This window comes from Salvelinus namaycush, unplaced genomic scaffold, assembly GCF_016432855.1.
Source record: "Salvelinus namaycush isolate Seneca unplaced genomic scaffold, SaNama_1.0 Scaffold1833, whole genome shotgun sequence".
Classification (NCBI taxonomy): Eukaryota; Metazoa; Chordata; class Actinopteri; order Salmoniformes; family Salmonidae; genus Salvelinus; species Salvelinus namaycush.
In genome coordinates this window covers 33,686-50,941 of record NW_024058601.1, presented here as the reverse complement: position 1 = coordinate 50,941, position 17,256 = coordinate 33,686, and the positions used below count along the sequence as shown (strand labels likewise).

The 17,256-nt window shown below is 46.4% G+C and overlaps 1 protein-coding gene and 1 long non-coding RNA gene across 2 annotated transcripts; one reads left to right on the top strand and one right to left on the bottom strand.

Moving 5' to 3' along the window:
- The first annotated feature begins 898 nt into the window (after window positions 1–898).
- On the top strand, window positions 899–2,347 carry LOC120037719. Its single transcript, XR_005474849.1, has 2 exons — window positions 899–1,398; window positions 1,922–2,347. It is a non-coding gene; the product is annotated as an uncharacterized LOC120037719 (long non-coding RNA).
- A 6,724-nt stretch (window positions 2,348–9,071) lies between these two features.
- Window positions 9,072–15,108, bottom strand: LOC120037718 (cell death-inducing p53-target protein 1 homolog). The gene is made up of 4 exons (XM_038983704.1): window positions 15,096–15,108; window positions 10,588–10,755; window positions 9,794–9,868; window positions 9,072–9,226 (listed from the first exon to the last, which is right to left on the bottom strand). Exons 2-4 carry the CDS (start codon window positions 10,748–10,750, stop codon window positions 9,072–9,074), a joined length of 393 nt encoding a protein of 130 aa, XP_038839632.1. The 5' UTR covers window positions 10,751–10,755; window positions 15,096–15,108.
- Window positions 15,109–17,256: the final 2,148 nt, after the last annotated feature.

The following is a 17,256-nucleotide window of genomic DNA, read 5'->3' as shown; positions in this document are numbered from 1 at the left end:
GAGCAACAAAATGGAGTCGTGGTCAGATTTGCGAAAGGAGGGCGAGGGAGGGCTTTGTATACGTCGCAGAAGTTAGAGTAGCAATGAACCAGAATCATGCCAGCCCGGGTCACGCATTCCATATGCTGATAAAATTTAGGGAGCTTGTTTTCAGATTAGCCTCGCTAAAATCCCCATCTACAATAAAAGCAGCCTCAGGATATGTGGTTTCCAGTTTACATAGAGTCCAATGAAGTTCTTTCAGGGCCGTTGAGGTATCTTCTTGGGGGGGATATACACGGCTGTGATTATAATCGAAGAGATTTCTCTAGGTAGATAATGCGGCCGGCATTTGATTGTGAGGAATTCTAGGTCAGGTGAGTAAAAGGACTTGAGTTTCCTGTATGTTGTTATGATCACACCCCGAATTGTTAATCATAAGGCATACACCCCCGCCCTTCTTCTTACCAGAGAGATGTTTGTTTCTGAGATGCGTGAAGAAACCGGGTGACTCTACGTACTCTGATAACGTATCCCGAGTGAGCCATGTTTCCGTGAAACAGAGAATGTTACTATCTCTGATGTCTCTCTGGAAGGCAACCCTTGCTCGAATTTCGTCTACCTTGATGTCAAGAGATTGGACATTGGCGAGTAGTATACTCGTGAGATGTGGGCGATGTGCCCGTCTACAGAGCCTGACCAGAAGACCGCGCCATCTGCCATCTGTGGCGCCGTTGTTTTGGGTCACCTACTGGGATCTGATGCATTGCCCTGGGTGATAGTCGAAACAGAGGATCCGCTTTGGGAAAGTCATATTCCTGGACTTAATGTTGGTAGTTGACGTTGCTCTTATATCCAGTAGTTCTTCCCGGCTGTATGTAATAAAACTTAAGATTTCCTGGGGTATCAATGTAAGAAATAACACATTAAAAAACAAAATACTGCATAGTTTCCTAAGAACGCGAAGCGAGGCGACCATCTCTGTCGGTGCCATAAGTATTCTGGCCGTACTGTGCTGGTCCAGATCTGTTTTGTCTTCATCAGTTAGTGTATTTCCAACCATGCCAGCACAGAACGGTTCAGTTTGGATTGTACAGTGGTGTGAAAAAGGTTAGGATGGAGTCTGCCTTCATTTCAGCATGGTATTGTGCTTTCCCCTCTCAATACATGGCTGTATCTGTAGGGTTTGGGTGGCTGTAGCCGTCCCTCTCATACCATATTCAATAGGCTTGAATGGCACAGCTGTTATAAACCTGCATTTTGAGTTTTTCCAACAGTTATCGCTTATGGATTGGTTGATAGGTTGGATTGGGTGAAACTGACATGATTTCCACTGATGTTTTCCAGGAGAGATGTCAGCGATTCGGGCCAAACAGCCAATGACCAAGGGAAAGCTGGGACAAAGGAGAGGCTCACACAGTAAGCATGTTTCCTGCTGCCTTCAGTCAGTGCGTTTTCACTCTGTAGTGTCAGCTTATGGTACTGTGCTGGTCCAGATCAATCCTGTTTTCATCAGTTAGTGTATTTCCAACCATGCCAGCACAGAACGGTTCAGTTTGGATTGGACACAAGTCAAGACGTTAGATCTGAACTAGTGTGTCAGGATAGATGATAACACAGAAGGATTACCACACTTTACATTGTTTTTCCTGGGTGAGGGAACTTAATTTAATAAGTATTGCTTTTATTAGAAGGATTACATTGCAAACCTTTTGATGGGCTTAGATTTCATACAGATTGACTCTGCCTTGATGTCAGCATTGCACATTCTTCTCTCACATCCTTCTCTATGTAGTTATTTAGTTGGGATTGTTAGTTTAACCTCAACACTCTCTGCAGATACAGCTGCAACCTGGTAGAGTTAATACAGAGATGAACACATACTGTATTGTACTCAACCTTTATTTAATGTAGTCATTCATAATGTCATCTCTTTCCAAAGGTGCCAAAGGAACAAAAAGGTTTTGGTCGACAATAGAGGTGGATGCAGTTGAAGATTCCTTGATGAATTTTATCCGAATGGGAAAAAGGCCTGGAAAACAAGACTGTGAGAAATGCATTGCTGCTTCTCCCCAAGCGCTAGTAAACAGGGACTGGAGAGCAGTAAAGTTCTATGTACACAACAAAATAGTTGCAGATCAGAGATAATAAGTGTATAAGATGCTTCTATCTTGGTGTACCTCTGAGGATTTAATGGGACTTACTTGACTTAAGCTCATAGGCAGTTGATGAATGTCCTCCATCTCACTCTGTTTGGGGGAAGTTTTCCCAGGTGGGTTGTTCACTTTTGGAGTGACTAAGGTCTCAAGAATACAAAGCCTGCTGACTTTGAATGTTACAGAAAAATAAAATACATTTTTCTAAACTATTAATCTGTTACTTGGATATAATGACTCCATTACTGAAATGGTTGTTCCAGTTTAAATACTTTACAGTAGAACTACACTACAGTAGAACTACACTACAGTAGAACTACACTACAGTAGAACTACACTACAGCCGTTGAGTTGCCATCCGTGTTGCATCATTGTGGCATTCTACATGCAATATTTTCAGTCATAAAATAGAATGAATGCATCAAATATCGATGTAATAAATGTATCACTAGTCACTTTAAACAATGCCACTTTATATAATGTTTACATACCCTGCATTACTCATCTCATATGTATATACTGTACTCTATACCATCTACTGCATCTTGCCTATGCCGTTCGGCCATCGCTCATTCATATATTTATATGCACATATTCGTATTCATTCCTTTACACTTGTGTGTAAAAGGTAGTTGTTGTGAAATTGTTACATTACTTGTTAGATATTACTGCACGGTCGGAACTAGAAGCACAAGCAATGCGCTACACTCGCATTAACGTCTGCTAACCATGTGTATTTGACCAATTTGATTTGATTTGATTTGCAATGTGCGGTCTCAAGTAGGTGGTAAAATTACAAGTGATCTTTTTTCAAGAAGTCAGCAACTTTCGGTGATTTCCTCATATTAGATTTTTTTTCTAGCTCATGAGTGTAATTTCTGTGCTTCTATGATGTCTGGAAAGCAGGGTCCTAAAAAGGTATGTAAATGTGAGGAGTCCTAAATTGGTTAGAAATGCAAGACTGTGTGTGTGTGTGTGTGTGTGTGTGTGTGTGTGTGTGTTCCTGTAACCTGTGTGTGTGTGTGTGTGTATTCCTGTAACCTGTGTGTGTGTGTGGATTCCTGTAACCTGTGTGTGTGTGTGTATTCCTGTAACCTGTGTGTGTGTGTGTGTGTATTCCTGTAACCTGTGTGTGTGTGTGTGTATTCCTGTAACCTGTGTGTGTGTGTGTGTATTCCTGTAACCTGTGTGTGTGTGTGTGTGTGTATTCCTGTAACCTGTGTGTGTGTGTGTGTGTGTGTGTATTCCTGTAACCTGTGTGTGTGTGTGTATTCCTGTAACCTGTGTGTGTGTGTGTGTGTGTGTGTGTGTGTGTGTGTGTGTGTGTGTGTGTGTGTGTGTGTGTGTGTGTGTGTGTGTGTGTGTGTATTCCTGTAACCTGTGTGTGTGTGTGTATTCCTGTAACCTGTGTGTGTGTGTGTATTCCTGTAACCTGTGTGTGTGTGTGTATTCCTGTAATCTGTGTGTGTGTATTCCTGTAACCTGTGTGTGTGTGTGTGTGTATTCCTGTAACCTGTGTGTGTGTGTGTATTCCTGTAACCTGTGTGTGTGTGTGTATTCCTGTAACCTGTGTGTGTGTATTCCTGTAACCTGTGTGTGCGTATTCCTGTAACCTGTGTGTGTTTATTCCTGTAACCTGTGTGTGTATTCCTGTAACCTGTGTGTGTATTCCTGTAACCTGTGTGTGTATTCCTGTAACCTGTGTGTGTGTATTCCTGTAACCTGTGTGTGCGTATTCCTGTAACCTGTGTGTGTATTCCTGTAACCTGTGTGTGTATTCCTGTAACCTGTGTGTGTGTATTCCTGTAACCTGTGTGTGTGTATTCCTGTAACCTGTGTGTGTGTATTCCTGTAACCTGTGTGTGTTTATTCCTGTAACCTGTGTGTGTGTATTCCTGTAACCTGTGTGTGTGTATTCCTGTAACCTGTGTGTGCGTATTCCTGTAACCTGTGTGTGTATTCCTGTAACCTGTGAGTGTGTATTCCTGTAACCTGTGTGTGTGTATTCCTGTAACCTGTGTGTGTGTGTTCCTGTAACCTGTGTGTGTGTATTCCTGTAACCTGTGTGTGTGTATTCCTGGATCGGATCCCAGTAGGCGACCCAAAACAACGGTGCCGCAGAAGTTTCAGACGGGCACACTGCTCACCGCTCCCAAGTATACTACTCGCCAATGTCCAGTCTCTTGACAACAAGGTAGATGAAATTCGAGCAAGGGTTCCCTTCCAGAGAGACATCAGAGATTGTAACATTCTTTGTTTCACAGAAACATGGCTTACTCGGGATACGTTATCAGAGTCGGTACAGCCACCTGGTTTCTTCACACATCGCGCCGACAGAAATAAACATCTCTCTGGTAAGAAGAAGGGCGGGGGTGTATGCCTTATGATTAACGAGTTGTGGTGTAATCATAACAACATACAGGAACTCAAGTCCTTTTGTTCACCTGACCTAGAATTTCTTACGATCAAATGCCGACCGCATTATCAACCAAGAGAATTGTCTTAGATTATAATCACAGCTGTGTATATCCCCCCCAAGCAGACACCTCGACGGCCCTGAAAGAACTTCATTAGACCCTATGTAAATTGGAAACCACATATCCTGAAGCTGCATTTATTGTAGCTGGGGATTTTAACATGGCTAATCTAAAAACAAGGCTCCCTAAATTTTATCAGCATATCGAATGCGCGACCCGGGCTGGCAACACTAGATCATTGCTACTGTCACGGTCGTTGAAAGAACTGGACCAAGGTGCAGCGTGGTGAGCGTACATGTTCTTTTATTTGAAAAATGACGCCGACAAAACAATAAACACTACAAAACAAACCGTGAAGCTAAAGTCTATGTGCCATAAACAAAGTCAACTTCCCACAAAGACAGGTGGGAAAAAGGGCTACCTAAGTATGGTCCTCAATCAGAGACAACAATAGACAGCTGTCCCTGATTGAGAACTGTACCCCCCCCCCCCAAAGGTGCGGACTCCGGCCGCACCTTTGGGGGGGCTACTGTCACGCCCTGACCTTAGACGCAGACCCCACTCCACCACTGGCTCACCCCACTTTGGTGGCACCTCTGGTGCGGGGACCCTCGTCGCCGACCCCGGACGGAGCACCCTCGTTGCGGGCCCCGGACTGGGCACACTCGTTGCGGGCCCCGGACTGGGCACCCTCGTTGCGGGCCCCGGACTGGGCACCCTCGTTGCAGGCCCCAGACTGGAGACCGTCGCTGGGGGCTCCGGACTGGAGACCGTCGCTGGAGACTCCGGACTGGAGACCGTCGCTGGAGGCTCCGGACTGGAGACCGTCGCTGGAGACTCCGGACTGGAGACCGTCGCTGGAGACTCCGGACTGGAGACCGTCGCTGGAGACTCCGGACTGGAGACCGTCGCTGGAGGCTCCGGACTGGAGACCGTCGCTGGAGGCTCCGGACTGGAGGCCGTCGCTGGAGGCTCCGGACTGGAGAACGTCGCTGGAGGCTCCGGACTGGAGGCCGTCGCTGGAGGCTCTGGACTGGAGAACGTCGCTGGAGGCTCCGGACTGGAGGCCTTCGTTGGAGGCTTCGTGCCATGACTCCTCACTGGAGGCTTCGTGCCATGGATCACCACTGGAGGCTTCGTGCCACTCACTTCCGTCATCATGAAGTGCTTTGAGAGACTAGTCAAGGATCATATCACCTCCACCCTACCTGACACCCTAGACCCACTCCAATTTGCTTACTGCCCCAATAGGTCCACAGACGACGCAATCGCAATCACACTGCACACTACCCTAACCCATCTGGACAAGAGGGATACCTATGTAAGAATGCTGTTCATTGATCACAGCTCAGCATTTAACATGATAGTACCCTTCAAACTCGTCATTAAGCTCGAGACCCTGTGCTACTGGGTCCTGGACTTTCTGACGGTATGCCCCCAGGTGGTGAGGGTAGGTAACATCTCCACCCCGCTGATCCTCAACACTGGGGCCCCACAAGGGTGTGTTCTCAGTCCTCTCCTGTACTCCCTGTTCACCCATGACTGCGTGGCCATGCACGCCTCCAACTCAATCATCAAGTTTGCAGACGACAGTACAGCGTTAGGCTTGATTACCAACAACGACGAGACGGCCTACAGGGAGGTGAGGGCCCTCAGAGTGTGGTGTCAGGAAAATAACCTCACACTCAACGTCAACAAAACAAAGGAGATGATTGTGGACTTCAGGAAACAGCAGAGGGAGCACCCCCCTATCCACATCGACGGGACAGTAGTGGAGAAGGTGGAAAGTTCCTCGGCGTACACATCACGGACAAACTGAAATGGTCCACCCACACAGACAGCGTGGTGAAGAAGGAGCAACAGCGCCTCTTCAACCTCAGGAGGCTGAAGAAATTTGGCTTGTCACCAGAAACACTCACAAACTTTTACAGATGCACAATCGAGAGCATCCTGTCGGGCTGTATCACCGCCTGGTACGGCAACTGCTCCGCCCACAACCGTAAGGCTCTCCTGAGGGTAGTGAGGTCTGCACAACGCATCACCGGGGGCAAACTACCTGCCCTCCAGGACACCTACACCACCCGATGTCACAGGAAGGCCAAAAAGATAATCAAGGACAACAACCACTGCCTGTTCACCCCGCTATCATCCAGAAGGCGAGGTCAGTACAGGTTTATCAAAGCTGGGACCGAGAGACTGAAAAACAGCTTCTATCTCAAGGCCATCAGACTGTTAAACAGCCATCGCTAACATTGAGTGGCTGCTGCCAACATACTGACTCAAATCTCTAGCCACTTTAATAATTAATAATTGGATGTAATAAATGTATCACTAGTCACTTAAACAATGCCACTTTATATAATGTTTACATACCCTACATTACTCATCTCATATGTATATACTGTACTCTATACCATCTACTGCCTATGCCGTTCGGCCATCGCTCATCCATATATTTATATGTACATATTCTTAATCATTCCTTTACACTTGTGTGTATAAGGGAGTTGTTGTGGAATTGTTAGATGACTTGTTAGATATTACTGCACTGTCAGAACTAGAAGCACAAGCATTTCACTACACTCGCATTAACATCTGCTAACCATGTGTATGTGACCATTAACATCTGATTTGATTTAACTAGGCAAGTCAGTTAAGAAAAAAATAATTATTTACAATGACGGCCTAGGAACAGTGAGTTAACTGCCCTGTTCAGGGGCAGAACGACAGATTTTTACCTTGTCAGCTCGGGGATTCGATCTAGCAACCTTTCGGTTACTAGTCCAAAGCTCTAACCACTAGGTTACCTGCCACCCCTATGTACAGGCATATATATACACTGCTCAAAAAAATAAAGGGAACACTAAAATAACACATCCTAGATCTGAATGAATGAAATATTCTTATTAAATACTTTTTTCTTTACATAGTTGAATGTGCTGACAACAAAATCATACAAAAATGATCAATGGAAATCAAATTTATCAACCCATGGAGGTCTGGATTTGGAGTCACACTCAAAATTAAAGTGGAAAACCACACTACAGGCTGATCCAACTTTGATGTAATGTCCTTAAAACAAGTCAAAATGAGGCTCAGTAGTGTGTGTGGCCTCCACGTGCCTGTATGACCTCCCTACAACGCCTGGGCATGCTCCTGATGAGGTGGCGGATGGTCTCCTGAGGGATCTCCTCCCAGACTTGGACTAAAGCATCCGCCAACTCCTGGACAGTCTGTGGTGCAACGTGGCGTTGGTGGATGGAGCGAGACATGATGTCCCAGATGTGCTCAATTGGATTCAGGTCTGGGGAACGGGCGTGCCAGTCCATAGCATCAATGCCTTCCTCTTGCAGGAACTGCTGACACACTCCAGCCACATGAGGTCTAGCATTGTCTTGCATTAGGAGGAACCCAGGGCCAACCGCACCAGCATATGGTCTCACAAGGGGTCTGAGGAGCTTATCTCGGTACCTAATGGCAGTCAGGCTACCTCTGGCGAGCCCATGGAGGGCTGTGCGGCCCCACAAAGAAATGCCACCCCACACCATGACTGACCCACCGCCAAACCGGTCATGCTGGAGGATGTTGCAGGCAGCAGAACGTTCTCCACGGCGTCTCCAGACTGTCACGTCTGTCACGTGCTCAGTGTGAACCTGCTTTCATCTGTGAAGAGCACAGGGCGCCAGTGGCAAATTTGCCAATCTTGGTGTTCTCTGGCAAATGCCAAACGTCCTGCACGGTGTTGGGCTGTAAGCACAACCCCCACCTGTGGACGTCGGACCCTCATACCACCCTCATGGAGTCTGTTTCTGACCGTTTGAGCAGACACATGCACATTTGTGGCCTGCTGGAGGTCATTTTGCAGGGCTCTGGCAGTGCTCCTCCTTGCACAAAGGCGGAGGTAGCGGTCCTGCTGCTGGGTTGTTGCCCTCCTACAGCCTCCTCCACGTCTCCTGATGTACTGGCCTGTCTCCTGGTAGCGCCTCCATGCTCTGGACACTACGCTGACAGACACAGCAAACCTTCTTGCCACAGCTCGCATTGATGTGCCATCCTGGATGAGCTGCACTACCTGAGCCACTTGTGTGGGTTGTAGACTCCGTCTCATGCTACCACTAGAGTGAAAGCACCGCCAGCATTCAAAAGTGACCAAAACATCAGCCAGGAAGCATAGGAACTGAGAAGTGGTCGGTGGTCACCACCTGCAGAACCACTCCTTTATTGGGGGTGTCTTGCTAATTGCCTATAATTTCCACCTGTTGTCTATTCCATTTGCACAACAGCATGTGAAATTTATTGTCAATCAGTGTTGCTTCCTAAGTGGACAGTTTGATTTCACAGAAGTGTGATTGACTTGGAGTTACATTGTGTTGTTTAAGTGTTCCCTTTATTTTTTTGAGCAGTGTATATATGTGTGTGTGTGTGTGTGTGTGTGCGTGCGTGCGTGTGTGTGCATAACTCACATGAAGCAGCAGAGGGCTCCACAGATGACCCAGGTGAGTAGTGCAGTGGTGTGTGTGGTCTCTGTCAGAACCTGGACCTGACAGTGTGGACACGTCATCTGGCCGGACACGTCTCTAGGCAGCGGCTGTTGCATCACCACCACCTGGGTTACTGCAGAGGGAGGAGAATACTGGTTAGAACCAGATAGAACTGGATAAAACTGGATATAACTTCATAGAATTGGATAGAACTGGACAGAACTAGAAAGAATCACCACCACCCAGGTTACTGTAGGGAGAGGGAAATACTGGTCAGAACCAGATAGAACCAGATAGAACTGGACCGGACTAGACAGAATCACCACCACCCGGGTTACTGCAGGGAGAGGGAAATACTGGTCAGAACTGGATAGAACTCAATAGAATGGGATAGAACTGGACAGAACCAGACAGAGCTAGATAGAACAGGATAGAACTGGATAGAACAACTTAGGCCCCAAAAAAATTGTGTCGCTTGTTGTTAGTTCTATATTTCAAACCCCTAAAGAGGTAGAGGATTCGAGGGGTTGCTAAGGCTGGCTGTTGCTAAGGCCAGGACGTCCAGCAAATACCTTGTGTGTGTACAACTTGGTTCTCGTTTTTCACGGGGTACTGTGAATAATAAAAAAAGGAACCGATTTAGGTAGTTTTGGTCAGACAGTTTGGAGTTTTTTTCAGTGTGTGTGTGTGTGTGACTCACCGCTGGGGGCATTTGTAGGTTGTGCCATGCCCATGTCGTATTGGGGAGGTGGTGGGTACATGCCGGGTTGGGGACCTGATAAACAAGGGATGAATAAATACATCAATACACTGTCATTTACCGCAAACCCAGGGATACAGAGTGATTGGCCAGCATTATGGGACCACAAACCCAGGGACACAGAGTGGTTGGCCAGCATTATGGGACCACAAACCCAGATATACAGAGTGGTTGGCCAGCACTATGGGAACACAAACCCAGGGATACAGAATGGTTGGCCAGCATTATGGAACCACAAACCCAGAGATACAGAATGGTTGGCCAGCATTATGGGACCACAAACCCAGATATACAGAGTGGTTGGCCAGCGTTATGGGAACACAAACCCAGAGATACAGAGTGGTTGGCCAGCATTATGGGAACACAAACCCAGAGATACAGAGTGGTTGGCCAGCATTATGGGACCATAAACCCAGGGATACAGAGTGGTTGGCCAGCATTATGGGAACAAACCCAGGGATACAGAGTGGTTGGCCAGCCCTTAACAATGATGTTCATGACATCTATGGCTATCGTGACACACACATCGGCTGTCCCCATAGGAGCACCCTTTTCGGTTCCAGGAAGAACCCTTTTAGGTTCCAAGAAGAACCCTTTTCGGTTCCAGGAAGAACCCTTTTAGGTTCCAAGAAGAACCCTTTCATGTTCCAGGAAGGTTCTAGATAGCGCCTTATTTTCTAAGAGTGTAAGCTTAAACTGTCCCTAAGAGTATCAGTGTAGATCTGATCTCTTACCTCCCTGGAAGCCAGGCTGAGGGGGGTAGGCTGTTCCCCCGCCACTTCCCTGGTAGCCAGGCTGAGGGGGGTAGGCTGTTCCCCCGCCACTTCCCTGGTAGCTGGGGTAGGGGTAGGGGGGAGCAGACGCGTCCAGCGGGGGTCCATACTGGCTCTTCTCCATACTGTCTGGGGGGGGGGGGGGGGGGGGGAGAGAGAGAGAGTGGAAGACAGTGAGCACAAACACAGTGAGCACACCTTATGAAAATATCACATTGAGAAAACATATGTCTCTGCCCCCACCTTCTCTCCCCCTTATCTCTCTCACCTATCTTCTTTCACACACACACACACACACACACACACACACACACACACACACACACACACACACACACACACACACACACACACACACACACACACACACACACACACACACACACACACACACACACACACACACACACACACACACTTCTTGTTCAAGCTGTTGCTTATAACAATGATACACACCCCTGTATTCAACCGGGCAGGTTTGGTGACATTTCATTGGACAAAGACTTGGCCTGTAGAATCTGAGTAGTACAAGCCAAAAACAACACCAACACTAATGAATGCCACACACCCACTAAATCTATCAGAATAACTCTAACCCTGGTCTATGTTACTGGTGAATGATCAACAGTTAGAGTCAGTTAGAAAATGTTTAAGTGTCAATCTACAATGACACATCCATTGACAATACAAAATACAGAGGCAGCCCTTTCCTGCAGTCAATGTCCAGAAGTGCCCTCTGTGACATCATGGCCCTTTCCTGCAGTCAATGTCCAGAAGTGCCCTCTGTGACCTCATGGCCCTTTCCTGCAGTCAATGTCCAGAAGTGCCCTCTGTGACCTCATGGCCCTTTCCTGCAGTCAATGTCCAGAAGTGCCCTCTGTGACCTCATGGCCCTTTCCTGCAGTCAATGTCCAGAAGCGCCCTCTGTGACCTCATGGCCCTTTCCTGCAGTCAATGTCCAGAAGCGCCCTCTGTGACCTCATGGCCCTTTCCTGCAGTCAATGTCCAGAAGTGCCCTCTGTGACCTCATGGCCCTTTCCTGCAGTCAATGTCCAGAAGTGCCCTCTGTGACCTCATGGCCCTTTCCTGCAGTCAATGTCCAGAAGTGCCCTCTGTGACCTGATGGGTGGAATGTTATTCATGACAAAAATCCAGTGTTTCTATGTCAAACTGTTTTGTTATATTTCAGTCTTCTGTGATGTATATAAAGTGTAATATTGGGATGCAAACTCAAAACTGAATACATTTCAACTCTATACCTGCCATGGTACAGGTGTCTTCTTTTTTTAAGCCCATAACCATGTGTGTGAGGTGTATACTTTGGTTTCAAAGTAGATTTGTTAAAGACTACCAAAAATCACACACTGCAGTAAAAGGTTCCAAGCCATATTATGGACCCCTCAGATAGTTTTTAGACACTAGTCAGTCATAGGCAAACACAGTGCAGTATGTCATCTGGAATCAGCTATATACACAGTACAGTATGTAATGTGGAATCAGCTATAATACACAGTGCAGTATGTCATCTGTAATCAGCTATAATACACAGTACAGTATGTCATGTGGAATCAGCTATAATACACAGTGCAGTATGTCATCTGTAATCAGCTATAATACACAGTGCAGTATGTCATGTGGAATCAGCTATAATACACAGTACAGTATGTCATGTGGAATCAGCTATAATACACAGTGCAGTATGTCATGTGGAATCAGCTATAATACACAGTACAGTATATCATCTGTAATCAGCTATAATACACAGTGCAGTATGTCATCTGGAATCATCTATAATGCATCACATGATCTAAACATAATTGATCTACGTGGTCTCCCTTAGGAAACAGGTCTTCTGATCCCAATGGGACTTCCTGGTTCAATTTAGGTTCAATAAATAAATACAAATTCTAACTTCATGATTCATTCTAACCTCAGGCTCATCAATAACCTTTACTTACAGTAACCAGGTCAGTCGTTAAAAACAAAGTATTATAAGGAAATGCATAGATTATACTACTGCGCTATACATACAGTGCATTCAGAAAGTATTCAGACCTCTTGACTTTTTCTACATTTATTTAGAAATTACAGCCTTATTTTAAAATGGATTACATTTGTAAAAATCCTCCAAAATCTACACACAATACAACATAATGACATCACAATACCCCATAATGACAAAGCAAAAACAGGTTCTTAAAAATGATTGCAATTTTCAAAAAAACAGAAATACCTTATTTACATAAGTATTCAGACCCTTTGCTATGAAATTTACTCTAAATTGAGCTCAGGTGCATCCTGTTTCCATCGATCATCCTTGAAATGTTTCTACAACTTGGGACATAAGCCTATGAGTAAATGTTATACAGCATCATGTAGTTGACGATGGTGTTGTTATGAAGCTGTAACGGAGGCTTATCTGTTGGACTTTGTTCCACGGGATCATGAGGAAGTGAGGTTGAGTTGTTTAGTATGTGTGTGTGTGTGTGTGTTGCGGGGAGCTGCTGCTGCGCAGAAGAAAAATCAGCCCGCGCAGAGTAGCACGAGATTGAACCTCTCGACTTTCTAGTTTTCCCCGTTAGTTAACACTATCAACGTTTCCCTCTACTGTGGGAATTGGGATCTAATCAACGCAATATTAGCTACTTTCAATGCAACATACCGAAACAAAACCATCGATTCATCGGACTTTGTTGTAGACAGAACACATCAGAGTAGGATTCTATTGCATTGACATGCACATACTCTGATCTAAACAGACCGGTGCGCCATAACCAATCAGAGCTGCAGTAGGCCTATATGCAAATAAACCACTGCCATATATGTGCCGTTCACGTTGAACGTGCCTGTCTTTACAGAATCTGCGGTCGTGAGTAGATGAGCTGTTTTGAGATCATATCCTCTGCTAGTTAGTGAGCTATTAGCCCAGTTATAGATAGTTTTAGTCAGCAATAGGGGAGTGGTTGCTTCCTACAAGACACAACACGTGTGCATTTCTAGACATCTTTGAAAAGGGAGTCAGTTAAAGAGCGTTTTTGTCTTAAAGGGGCAGTGTTGTATTTTGTTGTATTTGTCAGATTCTCTGTAATAATGGTATGGGAATAAAATGGTTTCTTACATCAAACGACTCAACAACATTTTCAGTCACCTCCTTGTCTGAAGGACAAGTGGATAAACAGGTTAATGTTAAGCCCTGAATGATTTTTTCAAACGTCTCATGGAATGTACGCCTACATTGAACACCACACATTGGCTGCTACTGTTGGCTGAATGATAGAACAGCTATTTCCATGTTAAAATGTTATGGGATGCATTTTCTCCATTGTTTTTGATGGTAGACCAAACTGGTAGGTCTACATTATGACCAAATAGTAGTCTACTTGATCACTGTTAAAACCAGGGGCGCAACTTTGGTTTTATAAGTGGGGGGGACATAGTTGTATTATTTTTATCCACTCGGATAAACACTCCAAACAACCTACCTGACGGCTCGGAGGCGTCCGCATGGTCCTAAAGCACACCGCAGTACCGTAGTACACTACCGTATGGGCCCTGGTCAACAGTGGTACACTACCGTATGGGCCCTGGTCAACAGTAGTACACTACCCTATGGGCCCTGGTCAACAGTAGTACACTACCCTATGGGCCCTGGTCAACAGTAGTACACTACCCTATGGGCCCTGGTCAACAGTAGTACACTACCCTATGGGCCCTGGTCAACAGTAGTACTCTACCCTATGGGCCCTGGTCAACAGTAGTATTCTACCCTATGGGCCCTGGTCAACAGTAGTACACTACCCTATGGGCCCTGGTCAACAGTAGTATTCTACCCTATGGGCCCTGGTCAACAGTAGTACTCTACCCTATGGGCCCTGGTCAACAGTAGTATTCTACCCTATGGGCCCTGGTCAACAGTAGTACTCTACCCTATGGGCCCTGGTCAACAGTGGGTTAATTAGAATTAAAGACACCCAATTCCGGAAGTGTTTTGAATTTTAAATACAAAATGTTACAACTTTTTAAATAAATAGCTTCTCTTCCATTTATTGAGAAGTCATTGAATATAGATTGTTTCAGATTATCTCCTGAACTGACTGACCTCAATTCGAATTGACCCCAAACCTGACCTTTACTATACCCATTTACCATGGGCAGGAACCATATCTGATGTGTGAAGTACTGTTTTCCCCTCTGTCTGTGTGTACACATCTAACAGCGCTGGCTGTGTACACATCTAACAGCACTGTCAAACATTAGGCACCAAGACAGAGTTAGAAGAAGGTAGGGTGACTGGTGCTGTTTTCTTTAAACCAATTTAAAAAACACCCCTCTTCTAACAAGTCTTTTCCTTCTCACATAGCAACACACACAAAACAAACACAGATATTCCTAGTCCTACACACAACTCTTTCATATTTTATTATATTCTGCAAAGAACCACTCTGAAACCCCCCAACACTGCCCCTTACCTTTTTGGAGTCCTGGAGGAAACGAGGTACTGTGAACTGGAGCCCTGGAGGAGACGAGGTACTGTGAACTGGAGCCCTGGAGGAGACGAGGTACTGTGGACTGGAGTCCTGGAGGAGACGAGGTACTGTGGACTGGAGCCCTGGAGGAGACGAGGTACTGTGGACTGGAGTCCTGGAGGAGACGAGGTACTGTGGACTGGAGCCCTGGAGGAGACGAGGTACTGTGGACTGGAGTCCTGGAGGAGACGAGGTACTGTGGACTGGAGTCCTGGAGGAGACGAGGTACTGTGGACTGGAGCCCTGGAGGAGACGAGGTACTGTGGACTGGAGTCCTGGAGGAGACGAGGCACTGTGGACTGGAGCCCTGGAGGAGACGAGGTACTGTGGACTGGAGTCCTGGAGGGGACGAGGCACTGTGGACTGGAGCCCTGGAGGAGACGAGGCACTGTGGACTGGAGCCCTGGAGGAGACGAGGCACTGTGGACTGGAGCCCTGGAGGAGACGAGGTACTGTGTACTGGAGTCCTAGAGGAGACGAGGTACTGTGGACTGGAGTCCTGGAGGAGACGAGGTACTGTGGACTGTGTGGAGCTAAAGATCAGAGCTACTCCCTCGAGACCGTGAGAAAGTGAACCAGGTAGGAAAGAGAGCGAGAACGAGCGCATACACAGTGGGGAGGTGTGAGCCAGATGAGGTAAAAACGTATTCCACCAGAGGGCGTTTCCCAAATGACATTGAGCCCTGGTCAAAATAAGTGCACTACCGTATCTGGGGAACAGGGTGTCATTTGGGACGCAGCCCTGAAGACAGTGATTCCCATCAATAGACCAGAGACCTCAGACTCACTAAAGGGTTCAAATTAAGTAGTGGAGGGGTGTGAATATGGTGTGTGTGTGTGTGTGTCTGTGTGTGTGAGAGAGAGAGAGATGAGGGAAAGAAGGGGGAGCTTAACACAGAAATAGTGGCTGTGGTGAGTCACAGTGTTAAACGTTAATGTGTTATTGTTCTCGATTAACAAAATTGCTGTGGATGGAAAATATGCTTGTTGGTGAGATGAGTCATCTTCAGTTATATTAGAACATAATGCAGACTAGATATAACTTAACTAACATTGGTCCATTGGTGTTTGGAAAAAAGGTAATTAGAACACCTAACACAGGCCAATTTTCATGTGAATACATTTTAGAAAAGTGTGTGTGTTCATCCATCCACCATTTGTTGTTACCTGAGAATGTATACTGAACAAAAATATAAACGTAACATGCAACAATTTCAACAGTTTTACTGAGTTACAGTAAATCAGTCAATTTAAATAAATTCATTAGGCCCTAATCTATGGATTTCATATGACTGGCCAGGGGCGCAGCCATAGGTGGTCCTGGAAGAGCATAGGCCCACCCACTTGGGAGCCAGGCCCAGCCAATCAGAATGATTTGTTTCCCCACAAAAGGGCTTTATTACAGACAGAAATAGTCCTCAGTTTCATCAGCTGTCTGGGTGGCTGGTCTCAGACGATCCCGCAGGTGAAGAACCCGGATGTGGAGGTCCTGGGCTGGCGTGGTTATTCAACATTCTGCCATATTCTCTAAAACAACGTTGGAGGCGGCTTATGGTAGAGAAATTAACATTACATTCTCTGGCAACAGCTCTGGTGAACATTCCTGAAAGTCAGCGTGCCAATTACATGCTCCCTCAAAACTTGAGACATCTGTGGCATTGCACATTTTTAGAGTGGCCTCCAGCCCACATACACTTGTATCCCTCCTCCGGCTTGGCTACCGCGGGGTACCGTTCAGAGGAATGGCATCCCGGAGGAATGACACTTCAAGCCTTTCTCTACCTTTCACCAGGTGGCTACAGACTGAAACAACACAGAGGATTCACCATGAGTCCAAAACACTGGATACGGAGACCGAGGCTGGGACTCTGCACACCCAAGCTGAGGGGACGCGGCACCTGGGCGAGAGACTGCAGAATATCCACTTTTGGAAGTCAGAGCTGCAGCGGCACATGAAACAGCTGGTGGCCGAGACAGACCTCCTCCTGCAGCAGAAGAGAAGGCTGTTGAAGGCGCTGGACGCCACCGAGACCCCGTTCGCCATCGCCACGGATAACCTAACCTGTCGGTAACAGTGACCGCGTAGAAGAGGAGCTGCTGATGA

Coding starts and splice junctions, on each gene's coding strand:
- LOC120037718 (XM_038983704.1), bottom strand. CDS start 10,750: ATGGAGAAGAGCCAGTATGGACCCCCGCTGGACGCGTCTGCTCCCCCC. Junction 9,869..10,587: donor TCAGCCTGGCTTCCAGGGAG/GTAAGAGATCAG, acceptor CTTGTTTATCAG/GTCCCCAACCCGGCATGTAC. Junction 9,227..9,793: donor ACCTACAAATGCCCCCAGCG/GTGAGTCACACA, acceptor CTCCCTCTGCAG/TAACCCAGGTGGTGGTGATG.